General features: G+C 47.1%; 1 protein-coding gene across 1 annotated transcript in view; it reads left to right on the top strand.

Moving 5' to 3' along the window:
* The first annotated feature begins 8,832 nt into the window (after positions 1-8,832).
* Positions 8,833-15,896, top strand: part of XPNPEP1 (X-prolyl aminopeptidase 1) — a 30,949-nt gene continuing 23,885 nt past the window's right edge. Inside the window, exons 1-2 of the mRNA XM_079312119.1 lie at positions 8,833-8,958; positions 13,262-13,392. Of these exons, the coding sequence (XP_079168245.1) occupies positions 8,895-8,958; positions 13,262-13,392 (195 nt within the window). The 5' untranslated portion in view covers positions 8,833-8,894. The remainder of the gene's footprint in view (positions 8,959-13,261; positions 13,393-15,896) is intronic.

The following is a 15,896-nucleotide window of genomic DNA, read 5'->3' as shown; positions in this document are numbered from 1 at the left end:
TATAACAACTACTAACAATAAAACTCATCTCCTGGCTTTTAAATACAGGAACTTCTACAGTCTGTTTCCTGGCAGGACTGCAGCAATATTATGTGATTCCTGGCTGTGCTTGTTTTGCCTGCTCCTTCCTTTTTGCACATGATAGCAGCTTCCAGGAGCGAGGTGCTGAGGCTTGGGAAGGAGCTTGGCATGGGCACAGCCAGTGCTGATCCTAGGGATGGGGAAACAAAATGCCACCTGATGCCAGGGACAGAGCCCCAGCAGCAAACTTCAAATGCTCCAGACTGGTGATGCTCAGCACCTGCCTGCACCAAGCCTTTGCCTGCAGCATTTTGGTTTTTTTCCTGTTCCAGCAAAATACACCTTGTTTGGCTGGTGTTGGCATCCTGGGGAGGAGAGTGCAGCCATCAGAGAGGCACTGTTGGTTTCTGTCAGCACAAAGTGTTTTATTCCATCCTTGCAAATGATGAGAATATAGGAGCAGTGTAGTGTGGAGAGATGGGCAAGGGACCAATGACTGTCATAAGATCATATAATATTTCAAGCTGGAAGGGACCCATGAGGATCACTGAGTCCAATTCACTGCTCCTCACTGTACCACCTACAAACAAACCAGGTGACTGAGAGCATCCTCTAGATGTTCCTTGAACTCTGGCAGAGTTGGTGCAGTGACCATGGAGTCTGTTCCAGAGATCAACACCCTCTCAGTGAAGAACCTTTTCCTAAAGTCCAGTCTGAACTTCCCCTGACAGAGTGTTATGGGCTGATGTTTGGACTGGCTCCTCTCCTTGCTTCCCCCGTGCAGCTGCCGGTCCCTCCCTCGGACTGTTTTATCTCCTGCCCCATTGTTGGTCACTCAAGAGAGATCAGCACCTGCCCATCTCCTGCCTGCTGTGAAGAAGCTGAAGCCTGCAATGAAGGCACCCTTCAGTCTCCTCCAAGCTGAACAAACCAAGACATCTCAGCCTCTCCTCTCAGTCTTGCCCCAAGGCCTTTCACCATCCTAGTTGAACTCCTCTAAACAAACTCTAATAGTTTGGTGTCCTTCTTATATTGAAGAACCCCAAACTGCACAGAGTACCCTGCAGCAGTGCAGAGCAGGGTGGGACAATCTCCTCCCTTGACAAGCTGGAGATGCTGTGCCTGATGCACCTCAGGACATGGCTGGCCCTTTATGACTGACAGGCATTGTTGACTCATATTTAATCTGCCATTGACCCAAAGCCCCAGATTTCTTCTTGTGGGGCTGCTCTCCAGTCTCTCCTTCCCAAACATGCACATATACCCAGGTCTGCTCAGTCCCAGATGATGTTTGTACTGAGGTACACGTGCCTTGATCAGCATGTCATGTTGTCGTGACACAAATTTTACAAATTAAATCTGAATCACTGGTGCTAGGGATTTAAAAAACCTTTTAGCAGAGACAAGAATTTTAGTGCCAGAGGACCCTTTATTAGGAACATTTTCAGTCAATGAAATGCAGGATGAGGATGTAAATTGAGCCAGTGCAGAATCAGGAACCATGGAAATTTCTCAGCAGCTCACCCAGTGCCCTGTCACACCTCCTTCCTGTGGCTTCATTCATGAGGACAGAGCAAAGCACTCATCCTTTTCCTGTATGTCACATCCATGAGTATCTCGTGCAGACTCAACATCATTCTCACTTTTCCATAACATGGCTCATATTTCTTCAAGGGGGCAGAATTCATAACCCACGATGTGAACAATGGGAAGGCTTGTATAAGAATAGCTCAGGATACAGCTCATTTCAAGCGTGGTGAGGCATGCAAACAGGAACAGAAGAGGAGCAGCAGATCTTTCCTCCTTTAGGAGTGATACTCAGGTTATGCAGCCAGGAAGCACTGCCTGTGATACAGCAATTGGTGGGAAGTGGAGGAGGCAAAGCTCTCTCTGAGCAAAGGTCTGTTTGTTTAAACAGATTTTATAATGCTAAAATGGTGCTTTTCATTTTCTGCAGTTGCTGCCAGCTGAAGGATAATGGCTGCAGGTGACGAGAGCTGCTGGGGATCTGGTCACATTGCTGTGCACTGTCTGCTTTCCTGTGGGGCCAAAGGCTGAGATTCTTCAGGGTCCCCAAGCACAGAGCACAGCCTGGACCCACAGGTCATTTAGAAATGACTCCAAGCAGGACCCATGTGGGTAATGCTGATGATAAAAGAATCAGTGCAGGGCACAAAATGTGCAGGCAAGGAGCATCCCTGGATATGCATGATCTTCTACAGAGATCCTTTTCATTACCTCATTTGCTTTGTTAGGCTCCTGCTTTCTCCTGTACAGAGTTTTGAGCACACATTCTGGAGTATGTGAGTATGGAGTTGCTAAGAGTGAAGCAGCCAGCTTGACAGAGACACCCCAGCCCCTAGACTTCTCTGGAGTGCCTCATATTTCATATTTAACTTGGGAAAAAAAATAAAATCAGCCCAGGTTTTCTCACTCCTAATCTAGGGTTTTGATTTAAAGACAAAACCAACAAATCAAATATAATGAGCCTTTATTTTGAGAAAAACAGCTAATTTGAAAAGCCTAGTTCTGCAGTTAGATCTCAGGACAGCAGTGTCTAAAGAATCAAAATGTGATAGATGGGGTCTCAAATGGTCCCAAATCTCTCACAGATATTGGCTATGGATCACTGTCCCTTGGGTATGAGAGTCAAGGAATGCAGCCAGACACCAAAGTAAAGCACTTAAGCTTCACAGTTTGGGGTAATGTGCAGGACATGTGCCAGCATCCAGGTTTGTCCCCAGGTGCTGACCACAGCCTGGGAATGCCTCATGGCAACTGCAGCTTTTTTCCCAAAAGGCCAGGCACAGAACCTGGGATACATTTTTAAGGTTTAAAGTTTCTACACGGAACATATGTAGAAAGTTTAATCCTAACTTTTCTCTGCTTTGTACCGTTATCTGAGGCAGACAGTAACCCAATACTTTGTGTCTGGAATTCTGCACTCACTGGAATAAGCATCTGTTTCTTGTACTGGGATTCATTTAATATATTATACAGCTTGGGACACCAAATTATTTCAACACATTCAGGCTCAAGGGATTTTTCAGCAGGTGAGTGGGCCTCACTCACAAAGGCAGTGACTTTGGGTGGGAACTGGGGCTTGTAAAATGTACAAGCCATTTTATATATCTGTACAAATAAATGTCTATTGCCCTACAAATATTAATTAGAAACAAAATCCACTGGCAATCTCAGATGCTAAACTGAGGTTAACACTGAGAGAAGTGCTACTATCCCAAGCCATGGCAGGAACTCTCAGGAGGGCTCTCATTTGCCTCCCTAGCAGAAGGACCTAGCAGACACCTGGATCCATTAGTTTTATTGCTGGAGCAGATAAGGAAACCTTGTGTAATAAAAATATTTCCCAGGTGTCAGGCCAAAACACAGGCAGGTCACTGCACCCTGTTAATGTTTGTGCTAGTGAAGACTTTGAGGAAGAATAGCATCACAAGAATTGTGGATAAAGTCTCTGCTGTGCACTAAGCATGCTTTTAAAATTTAAATATGGAATATATACATAAATATATTAAATTAATCAGGATATACTTCCTTAGCAGAATTTTATGCAGACTGAACAAATGGTCTCCTAAAGCACTTAATGCCAGTGCTGCACCAGTGACCACTGTGGTCTCTTCTGCATACATTAGATCTAGCTTTTACCATCTCTCTTCCTGCTAGAATGGACAAGGGAAAACTAAGGGGTCCTGGAAACAGCCACGAGGCTCAAATCTGGTCTTTTTGCAAAGAGGCCAGTGCAGGTGATGGGGGATGTGTGTGCACTGCTTGGTGTTGAAACAGAGCCAGGCAGAGAATGCAGCAAACATTTCGTTTTCACCCATCGTTAAAGGTTTACAGCCAAAGCCTGAACATCTGGTATTTAAGTTAAAAGAGCAGACGTGGAAGTACTCAGATATCTACCTGGCCTACTGCTGCCTCCCTTTCCTTTCCAAATGCGGCTGCTGGGAACCACCCAACCATGATCAACTTCCAGTGCTGGCCAGATAAATTGTCCTCCCAAGAAAAATGAAGATAAGATCTCTAGATAGGCTTGTTTCTTCTCTCCCTGCTATCTTTTCCCCCAAACACAACATTTGTTGTTGCAGTTTCTAGTTTCACTGTTTTCAAACATACCAAATTTATTTTAAACATGATCCAAGAGGACTCATGCCACATGTTTGAAACCTTCATTTAACTCAGAGCTGAGAGCTGAAAATACAAACAATTTTTTCCTGTTCTCAGGCCCTTCCTTGTCTTGGCACATTACAGCACTGCTGTTATATACTACCAAAACCCTGGCATGAATTGTTGTTAGGTAATTTTCTAGGGTGGAAATAGGAAGAGAACTGGACTTACAACACTTGCTGCCCCCCACATGGACAGAGGTGTGCCTCTGGGCTTGGAGGATGTGACCCTGCCCAGCCAGCACTGAGATGTGAGCATGGCCAAACTCACTTGTGTTGCTGTGAGTAAAACAACTTTCACGTGACAATTTGCAGGACAGCCCCTGGAAACACAAACACAGAGGGTGGGTTATTGTCCAGGCAGTTCCAGTGCTCACAAACAGATGGGAGGGACTGTTCAGTCATGTGTGCAACCTTGTAAAAATGTGTTTTGGATCCCTGTTGGCAGGAAGGAAGTGATCCCACACTTCACCTCCAACCCCCTGTGTGTCTCCTGCTGTGTTTCCCAGCTTGGAAAGAGTGCTGAGGCTGTGGCACTGTGGGGTCATGGCAATGGAAGAGCCCAGTGGTGCTGCTGGCACCTGCCTCTGTGTCAGAGAAGTGGGGCTGAGAGCACCCTTTCATCTGTCCAGGGGCCAGGAGATGTCCCAAGCCACTGGCAGACACCACTGGCATCCCCTGTCCTTGGTGAGAGCTGTGTAGATGCTCAAACCCTTGCTACAATTCCCCAGTTTCTATTTTTCTCTCCCACAACAATCTGCATTATTTTGAGGAGAAAAAAAAAATCCTGGTCACAAACTGGTTACTGGGTCACTTTCTGACACCACAATCACACCAAGGTGCCAAACAGCATCTGGCATCAAAAGGCTGTGGGATGCTCAAGATAGCAGGGATAATTTTTGGTGATTAGATTGCAAAGCAGGAGTCCAAATTTCACAGGTGCCCAAATGAGGAAGGTGAAGGAAATGAAAGTTGCAACCACAATAAAGGTAGAATGGGTATAGGAGTGTTGATAAGATAAAGCAAGTTCTTTTATGGCTTATTTCCTGGCCTTGGTCACTTGATACAGATCAAGATTACAACAGTTAATGGCTCTGTCATTTGTGAGGTTGGTCTCTGGGAAATTTGGTTGCTACTTCTCAGGTCTTTCTCCCTCATCCCTCTCTTTTGTTATCTGATGCAAAGCAGCATTATAAGAACATAAATGATAGCCCAATCAGGAAAATTTAATCCAAAGCAAGGTAGATTGAAGTGCTTCCATAAAAGATCTTTGCATCAGAATTTTCAGCATTTTATTTGAGGTCATACAACTACTTAGAAAGGACAGTTTCATCTCTTTAAACATTTCAGAACATATATCACAGACAGCTCTGGCTAGCTCTGCCTGATAAATTAATTATAAAAGATTGTACATTATCTACATTGACAAGTTCATTAGGACCACTTCAAAGCTTCCCAGAGACTCAAAATGCCCAGGAAACAAGCATCAAACATTTTGGCTTAACTGGAAAGCTCACTCTGCTTTCTCTTATTTAACTTAGTAGTCATACATTATTTAAACGAAATAAATAGTGCTGCCTCCTCTGCTCATCCAGGCAAAGCCTTTAGCAGCAAACCACTGGCTCATTCAGCATGCACCAACACCCCATGCAATCCAGACCCCCTCAGGGCTAATTCATGGGCTTAACACTGCTCCTGCTGGTACTGGGATGCTTGCAATGTTTGGACCCAGGTCCCTGCAGACAGACAGGACAGCTCACAGGGCACAGCCACACCTCCACCTGTGACACAGCTCTTCACTGTGAAGGACTTATCACCAGCATAGGCAGGAGATGCCAGCAAAATACTCTGTGATCTGAAAATACCTTTTCTTACAAGACCATTACCCCTCTGGAATGAAGTTCCTATGCAGAAGACTCATCAGTTTGTCATTATTAATTCTATCAGGAAGGAAAGCAAATTAGTCTAAATTTTAGTGCTCAATGAGTCAGAACCAGTTAGAAGTCACCTCTGGGTACAGAAACCTCAACAATGTGGCTCTGCAATGCCAGGCACTCAGTAACAACCTAGAAGCTCTTCCAGACATCAATATTTTCCCTTCTGTTTTCTGCTTCCTTTAGCACATTTTTAGGAGATGGGAATGCAGACTTTTCTACCTTTATTAAATAAAGAACTTGATGAGGAAGACAGAATGGGGGCACATTTTGGCCACCAGACAATGCAGTAAGGTGTTTTTGAGTGGTGGCTTAAGTTATTTTAAATTACATAGAGACATCAATATCACATTGATAGTCTGTCCACAGTGATGCTTGTTATTTCTGCCCTGAGCTGGGTCCAAAGTAGAAAAAGTTAATCAAATTCAATTCTCCTGGTCTGTTCTCCTCTCATGCTGGGGTTGTAGGATAGCTAAAGGAAGGAGAAGAGGCCTGCTTTCACACTGTAGTTGTTTTTCTTGGATTGCCTGTGGACAGGCAGAATGGCATCTGAAGACCTGGAGCAACTGGGGCGAGTTCTGTGAAAATGCTGAGCTTTCCCCTTTCCTGCCCTTCCCCTGGTACACTGGGATCTGCCAGCAGCTTGATTATTTCATACTGTGCACGCTCCCCAAGTCACACTCCCACACAGGAGAAGTATTTTCTTTCCTCCCTGTGTTTGATTGCCACTGCTCCCACGGTCCACCAGCTAGCCCAAAGTGATATAATAATGATTAGCTGGCAAAAAACAATCAAACAAAAAATTTCACTGGCACAGGCTGATTACCTTGTGTTCAGCCACTGTCCTAAATTCAAACAAACTGAAAATGCTGCAGAAGAGGAGAGGAAAAGGCATCCCCACTTGGAGAGCTGGAAAGGCACACGACAAACATTTCAAATGTTTCAGACTGATCCTTCTCCCTCCCCTGGGCTGGTGCACAGCTCCAGCAGGTGCAGCTTTCCACAACCCTCTATCAAGAGCCACAGCCAAATTCAAAATCTAACCCCAAATTATTATTATTACTGTTATTGTGAGTCAGAGTAGGCTGAAAGAATCATTTCACAACCCTGATTGGATTCAGCTGCAGAGTTCACCATTGGCAAATGATCTCCTTGATCACAGTGCCAATGTTGCAGTGCTTTTAAAATGTCCTGACACGTGCTTTAGTATGAGTATGGCTGGATTCTGGCTGGTTTCCAAGAAATGAATCTTCTCAGCAAATATTCTGCAGGGTGAGCGTAATGTGGTCTGTAACACAAATGCAAAACACGGCTGTAGTTTACCCCGAGGGGGACACTGATGTGTGATGAACTAAATGGGCCTTTTTGGCCCAGACTGCCAGGATTGTAGTAGTCCCTTGTGGGCAAGGCTGGAAGATAAGGTGAGAATAATCGGGAAACAGCAATTAGCTTCACCCAAGGAGGTTAATGAGGAAAGAAATTTTCCTGTTATAACAGTCCTGGTCACCAGCCTCTCCCTCCCCCTCTTCAGACACAGTCTGCAATCCTAGCCCCAGTGCTGGGATGCTGGTTACAGGACAGACCTTTTATTCATGTCTGTCAGATGACAAGTTTTGCTGTGCCATGTTGTACTCTACATTGTATTCTAGGGACCTGCAGTGTGGAGAACTCCACAGTTGCTGGCCAGGCCTGACTGCAGGGGAGCTGGAATTGCTGAGCCTGGAGAACAGCCAGAGAAAAAGGAGTCAGACCCTTTCCAGATGTGCACAGCAAAAGGTCACAGGGCAAGCTGCAATGAGAGAAATCTCCTTGGGTATCAGAAATAAACCTTTTTGCTTCAAGGTGGTCAGCACTAGCAGGAGCCAGGTGGCTGTGCTTCTCCTTTCTTGGAGATCATCAAGACCCAGCAGGACAGTCCCTACACAACCAGCTCTAGCTTTTTTTTTTGGCCTTGTCTCAGCAGAGGGTTGGACTGGAGATGTCCAGAAGCCCACTGCTACAGGCAAGCCCCTCTTGCCTGGTCACAGTTACAAAGCAGAGTTTTTTCTTCTGTTGTAGTATTTCTTGGTGGTGATCTTCTCATGCCTGCATTTCTGTGACAGTCTCCTGTTTGTGCTCACCTATGAAAAACTGCCAGGGCAGAGCAGGGCGATGGAAGGTATTTTTATTAGGAATCAAATGCCCAGATTTTCATAGAATCACAGAATACTATGGGTTGGAAGGGACCTTAAAGAACATCTAGTGTCAACCACGGGCACTGGGCAAGGTTGCTCAAAGCCCCCTCCAGCCTGGCCTTGAGTATTCCCAGGGTTGGAGCATCCACAACTCCTCTGGGCAACCTGTTTCAGTGCCTCACCACCCCGCAGCACAGAATTCCTTCACAATATGTAATTTCAGTAATTCCAGCCTGTGCACGGTGCTGGGGGAGCGGGTGTGAGCCCCCCGCCCCGGCTCCTTCTCCGCCCGACTGGGGCTCGCAGACCCCGCTGGACGGCCTCAATGGCTCCACGCTGGATTTTGGGAAGCCCAAGAGCCAACCGGATAGCGGAGGCGAGCACGGACCGAGTGTGGGACAGGGGCTCCGCTCCCTCCCCGCCGGCTGCAGCGCTCTCCGGTGCCCGGGCTCCACAGCGAGGACGGGCCGGGCCGGGCTCCCCGCCGGCCAGCGCGGCGGCCGTGCCGGTGCGGGTCCTGGTCCCGGTCCCGGTGGCAGTGCCGGTCCCGCCCGCCCGCCCCGTGACTCGGCAGTGACGCCATGGGGGCGGCCCTGGCGGCCCACGTGGGCGCTGACGCCGCGGCGGCGGGCGGGCTGGCGGCAGGTGAGGCGCGGCGAGCGGGGCCGGCCCCGGGGGGTGCCCCGGGCTGATGGCACAGAGCGGGGCCTGTGCCCCGGCCGGGCCGGGCCTGGCTTTGCCCTCCGGCCGGTCCCCGGCGGGTCTCCAGGCCCAGCCCGGCGCCCGGGCCCTGCAGGGATCCAGCTCTGAGAGCCGGGCCCAGGCCCAGGCGGCTCCGTCAGTCCCCTGGAGGGCTGGGGGAGGCTTTTAGCTCAGGTGGGCAGGAACATGGCACTTACGAGGAGATACGGTGGGAGCTAGGCCTGGTCAGTCTGGAGAACAGGAGACAGAGGGGATCTCATTAATGCATGTAAATGGTTTAAAGGTGGGTGCAGGAGGATGGTGCCAGGCCCTTAGAGGTGGTGCCCAGCGACAGGATGAGGAGCAGTGGCCACAAACTAAAACACAAGAAGTTCCACCCCAACATGAAGAAGAACTTCTTTACATGGAGGGTAGCAGAGCACTGAACAAGCTGCCCAGGGATGCCTTGGTGTCTCCTTCCCTGGAGACATCAAAACCCACCTGGATGTGTTCCTATGTCACCTGCTTCAGGTGACCCTGCCTTGGCAGGGGGGTCGGGCTGAACCAGAGGTCCTTCCCAACCCTACCAGTTCTGCCATTCTGTTTGGCGAGTTAGAGATGCTGCAGGTACTGTGGAGAGGGGACAAGCCATGGGGCTTGTGCCTCGGTGTATGGCTGTTTGGGCAGTGGCTGCTTGGGCTGCCCTGTGTGCAGCCAGTGCTGCCTTTGAGGTGCTGCTGCTGGCTCCTGACTGTGCGAGCCAGTCTGCTTACTTTGAACAAGACTATTCATAAAAGAGAAAGTGGAGAGGAAGGTTTCACAAGGATGAGCATATCTGAAGAAAACATGATATGAGCACTCAGGGTGGTCCAGCACAGCAGCCACAGGCAGACCCAGCTGCAGCCAGACCCGCTGGCCTCTCCTCCCTTCCCAGCATGGCACTAGCACATGCCCTGACACGGTGGCCTGGTGGCCCTGGCCACTGCTGGCACCAGGGCTTGCAGCAGCCCAGCACTGTGCATGTGGGAGGCAGGGGGACGTGTCTGGTTCCTCTGGCAGCATTTTCGTGGTTGCTCTTTGCCCCGTGTGTCTGATGGAGATGCTGTCCAGGCAGGATCTGGTCTGGGCTCTTGGAGAACTGCCTCCTGCAGTCTGAGTGAGGTGTAGATAATGTACGTCTAGACAGTGACAGATTTTGGGATCCAGCTCTGATTCTTTGTCATGCTGCAGGGTTACTTTGCATATTACTTCAGCTCTGCCTTAATTTCCCATCTATAATATGGGGAGTGCCCTCTGATAAAGTGACTGAGAAAACAAATTGGCATAAGCCAGCAGACACTTGCAAGATTTAATCATAAATCTTGACAAGCAAATGCCTGACCCTTGATGTTCCCTGTTCCCTCATGGTTCACCCTCAGTGCATCTCTAATCTTACCACCAAGAACGTAGTGTTAATGCATTTTCAGCTCATTGCTGGGGTTGAGAATGTTTTATGGGAGGGCAAAGTTTGTTACCACTTCAGTTTTGCCCTTTGCTTTCTCAGGCACAGTGGAGCTTATGAAAGCTGAGCAAAGAGCTGGATGGTATTTTGTGTGAGCAGAGACGAGTGGCATCCAGACGTGGGGAACTGCAGAGACAGGTAATAAGGGAGCCTGATACCTTTGAAACAGTTAGGGCAGGAAATGAGACTGGTTTTTGCACTGGTACAGCCACTGCCTTGATTTCAGCTATGTTTCATTTTAATCACTGGACTGATTAAACAATGATAGAAGTAATGATAGAGAAGCTGTTTTAACTTTGTAGAGGCTTGTAATTATGGCCAAGGGAGGAAACCTGTTAAGGCTTATAGGGGTAACCAGAGTAAATGGCTACCAACTCTATCTGAGAATAAAGCTTCTATTCCTCCAGGAACTGAAGACAATTTTTATTGTAAAGTTTGTGGAGAGTATTTTGAAGGCCACTTCTTATAATGCGTGTTCTAAAATATATGTCCCCCTTAATATGGATTTTGTTGCTAATCTACCTTAGTTGTGTTGTTAATATCACAAGCAAATCTTTCAACGGTGAGAGTACTTTTTAAATTATTTTTGTCCTTGAGAGAATCCCCTCTTGCTAAGAAAACCATGGCTTGTCAGCAAGGAGCTTTATTAAAAGGCAAAGCCTTGTCATGCCTTGCCTATTTATATGAGACTTCTGGACTCTTGGAGACAAAGCACAGGCCAAGAAAGGAAGCTGTGTTCTTATGAGTTTGTAGAAAGAGATTCTTTTCTGCTGGCTAGTCGCTATGTTATTGCTCTCTCTCCCGTTTGTTTCATTCTATCTAAACATAAATCAGCAGCAATGTTATAGAGTGTTACAGCAGCTTGCTGTGGAGGACAAACAGAAACAATCACAGTATTATAAAGTTCAGTGTAGCTTGCAAACACTGTAGAAAACAATGAAATTTGTCCTGGTAATAAATCTGAGATGTAATCCCCAGCAAAGGGATGAGATACCAGTTTGAGGATATAGTGTATGGTGCCTTTTGAGCTTGGTTTGCTTATTGTGCTCTGGGTTTTAAAAGACTCTGGGCACATTCAGTCTCACATAAGTCTGGTGTGCTCCAGACTTCCTATGATGAGACATGTGAATGGTGGTCTTGGGTTTTCTTTACACCTGAATGCTTCGGTTCCTGGTTCAGTTTGTGATTTGGTCACAGCACTGCTGTGTGACCTTGGTAAAATCAAACATTGTGAAAGGGAGGCAGCTTTTCTACCTTCTTGTTTAGGTGGCAAACATCACAGGGCAGAGACTGTGCCTTATTGTGTTTTGCCATAAGACTAATGTCATCTGGGACTCCTGGTAGCTACTGAGGTGTAAAAAGAATAAGTGCCTGGGTAAGCAAAAAATGTTTGAGACTTGCATGCTGTTTGCTTCTCCTGTCTATGACCTGTTTGTAGACATGGCTGTGAAACGAGCTGTGAAATTAACTGGTGAGAATAAAATACTTCATAGCATGGCCTTCAAGGAGCACATAACCCACCTTGCCCTGGAAAGTGACAGCATTAAAGTCATAAGAGGTCTTAAAAATGTGAAGCGAGTGGGGAGAAAATCAGGAAGGGGATTATCCCACTTTGGTCACACTTTGGAGATACGAGTGAAGAAAAAGGTGGAGAACCTCTGAAAAGGTTCAGGCTACTTGATTTTTGTAGTTTTTCTGGCCAGTCATCCTCTGCAGCCAGTGTGCCTCCCACTGCAGCCATCTCTTGTGCCAGCTCAGCAGCAGGCCTGACGCATCGCTGTGCGGGCGCTCACAGCGGCCGCTGGCTGCTGAGGGTTTTGGGGGTGCCCACTGAGAGGCTGCTGTTCACTGCAATGCCAAGGGCACATCCATTGCAAAGACACAGCCAGGGAGGGTGACTGGCCTGTGCCCTTGTTTTTCCCTCTGATCTGCTGGGTGCCATCCAGGCTGTGCCCCACCTCTGCCTGACACCAGCTGAGATCTGCAGAACATCTGCCAAAGGTCTTTAGAGAACGTTCCTACAACCATCTGTATTTTTCCTCTAGCAGTCACTTGGGAGAGCTCAGTGGGCTGTTCCCCTCCTGTTACACTTGTGTTCTTGCTAGTTGAACTAGTATGCAGCCCTGAGGTCAATGTGGCTGGTGAATGCATCCCTCTGAATGTCCTTGGGAGCAGGTTTCTTTTGTCTGAGTTAATTCAGTCACTAGTTCATCATGCAATTCTGGGCTACAGTAAAACTTCTAAAAGTTACATTTGTAATTGGTCCATTTCTGAGCTCCTGATGTGTATGTCTTTGTCTCCCAGCAGCCTGTGCTCCTGTGGCGTATAAGCCACAGCATCCCCAGCCCTAGAGTGAAAAGGATGAAAGTTTCTCTCAGTACACTTCATAGGTGGGGCTGGTTCTGATCTGTGGGTACTTGGCTGTCATGCCAAGACCTTACCTGGCTGTCATAAGGAATGTCTGAGATGCCTTGTTCATGGTGCTGTCCACAGGCAAGAGGGACCAGTGTGCTAAATTCATGTGTATCACCACAGGGCATTTTCCTGGTGGAAAAGACCAGGACAGACTCTCTGGCCTTAACCTGATTTCTTGTTCTCAGGGAATACGAGTGAAGGGACAAGACAAGTGAAATTCTTGTCTGAGAGGGATGATGTTGGCACAGTTGTCCTCAAGGGGAGTTTCCAGTGGAGACAGCTTTCTCCAGCCTTTGCCAGTGGGTGACCTGGGATGGCTGGAGAAACACTGAAGTTTTGTGCTTTTTTGAGTTGCAGGTAGGAAGATGAGTCCGAAAATTACAACAGAGCTGCTGAAGCAACTGCGGCAGGTGATGAAGAATCCCAGATATGTACAGGAGCCTGTCCAAGCCTACATTGTGCCCTCTGGAGATGCCCACCAGGTATGGATGGATGCATTATGGCAATGGTCATACTTTCCTTCCCAGCAAAATATAAAAAGTCAGATATAACTAAAATTATCCTTTGCTCATTTGTTTTAACGGTTCTAGCATAAAAGTCTGGGAAACCTGAGAATATCGTGTTGGAAAGCATTTCTGGGATCTGTTCAGGAGACTGAAGTTTTTATGTTCTTGTAGCAGATCAGAGTGGAAGTTCCACCAACAGCTTTTCATTTTCATTGTGTTCAGGGAACTCACACTGCAGAAAAAAGAGCTTGCCCGGGCATGTGCTGTGCCCATCCTGGCTGTTGGGAAAAATGGATTTACTGGGGGAGGAACAGGCCTTATCTGGGTTTCACTTTCCCCACTAGCACCTCTTGATCAATATATATTCTCAAGCAAGGTAGCAAAGGTTTAGTTGCAGAGTTTTCTCTTTGCTAGATCCAGTTCTTGGTGGAATTTGTTGCCTTATGCTGGAGCCTTTCAGATCCCCCATGGAGGGGCCTTAGGAGAAGCAGGGAAGGAATAGGCCACAGTGATGCTTCTCTTTCCATGCTGCTCTGCATCATGTTCTGTGCACTAAAGACAGGAGGCAAATCTGGGTCCAGGGTGGTAACCTGTGGCAGTAACTGTTGTGTGCTGCCTCCACTGTTAAGAATTCTGTTGTCTTTGATATAAATTTTAAATTGCTGAGCTGTCTTTTACCTCCCCTGCTTGCTCATGTGCAAGTTTCAATCTTCTGTTTGCTCTGTTAGGAGACCCAAGAACTGCTAAGCATTTTTCCCTCCTCATCCATTTTCAGGAAACAAAAGACCTGAAGCTTTACTGGCTTACACCCAAAGCTCCCTTTTACCCCAGGGTGCACAAGAGCAAAATGCAACTGAATCAGAACCTTTGCCCTTGACTTGGCACTGAGGTGAGCTGGGTCCAGACTTGCCTGTGCCCTGGGACCATATGTGCAGCATCGTGTTTCCTCATAGGGAGATCCAAACTTGGGCAGGTAGGGGGAAGGCGTTTTCTGCAGCTGCTATTGTCTGCTGCATTCCTGCCTCAAGCTGCCTCTGTCCATATATAACTCTGGTTTCATTTCACTAGACATTAAATGCTGTCATGTGAGTTGAAGAATGTGACCCTCAGGACTTCTGGGTTTTTCTGTTGCTTTCTTTTCCTTGACAGAGTACAGTTGAGCAGAGCACCCCATGTTGCTATTTCCTGCCAGGCGAGTTGGTCAGGTTTCTCTGCAGAGGGAATCTATCTGAATAGAAACGATTACTAAAAACTGCTGATTCTGGTGCCTCCTGAATAGCTGGTGCAGGATTTTTTTTCTGTAAGGGTTGGGAATTGGTGCAGTTTTTGCAATGACAGAAACCTGTTGATCCCAGAACAGCATTACTGATTCCAGGTAAATTGTGATGACCTGTGATTTGAAACTGCTTCATGTTCCAAGCAAGGGTTTGTTTCCTGTGTGCAAACAAGAACTTTACAGCCTTGCAGTCAGATTTTGCTCTTAGGCAGCTCCCTTCATGACTCAGAATACTGTGGTTTAATGATACCCAAGTGTTTGGTGGCCTAAGCCATTTCCTCCCCACAGCCCAAACAAGTTATGTGTTGCTGTCTTTGCCTCTCAGCTATTCCTGAGGCTGTCCTGGCATCTCCATCACAGAACTTGTCAACAAATAGGGCTTTCCCTCCTGTGGTGTTGCCACAGGGTTTAGACTGGGGTAAACTTTTTTCCCTTCTGGGTTGCAAAGGAACCCTTGGATTTGGTTGATGCTGATACACCCTGATTTTGCAACTTGCTGACTAATTTTGTCTTTGTAACACTGGGAATATTGATGAGCTCAGATTTCTGTGATGTTTTTAATATTGATTTTCCTGCAAGGCTAGGCAGCTTAGATTATCATACTGCCAGGAGTCTTGCTACCAGTTGTATCCTTTGCTTTTCATGTTTAGTTATGTAAGAACTGAAAGACTTGTAGAGCTTCTCAAACACAGCTGTCTCTGACTGAAACTTAACCAAGGCTGCCTTGGATTTGTGACTCTTGCACTCAGCTCCGGATATTGGCTGACTGCTTTAATTTTTGAAAACTTTGATGCTGGTGATAAAAAATCAGAGAAAGAGACTCTTTCCTTGGGGACCTGGGTGGTCCAGAGGCTGATGAGAAAGGATGACAATCCCAGCCAAAAGTGGAATTTGGCCCAAAGAGTTCCACTTATTTTCATGCATGCTGAGTGGCTACAGGTGCCCAAGGATCATGAAGGGATGAAAAGCCATGCTTTTAGGAATCAGGCACCTAAACCCTTTGTGGTTTGGTTAAAAATGTCAGAGCTTTTGGGATGTTGCAGTGGTAAAGGCAGGATCCATTTTTATGTTGATTATGTGTTTGCATTGAATCTGGAGTTTGCCCATATGGGACTATTCAGAGATTGGCAGAGCTACTTCTTGATGGGAGGGAATGATGTTTGGATTAGAGCTTGGGTTTGGAGCCAGTCACAGCTTAACCGCA

This window comes from Erithacus rubecula (genome assembly GCF_903797595.1).
Source record: "Erithacus rubecula genome assembly, chromosome: 9".
Lineage (NCBI taxonomy): Eukaryota > Metazoa > Chordata > Aves > Passeriformes > Muscicapidae > Erithacus > Erithacus rubecula.
This window is presented reverse-complemented; position numbering and strand designations above follow the sequence as displayed.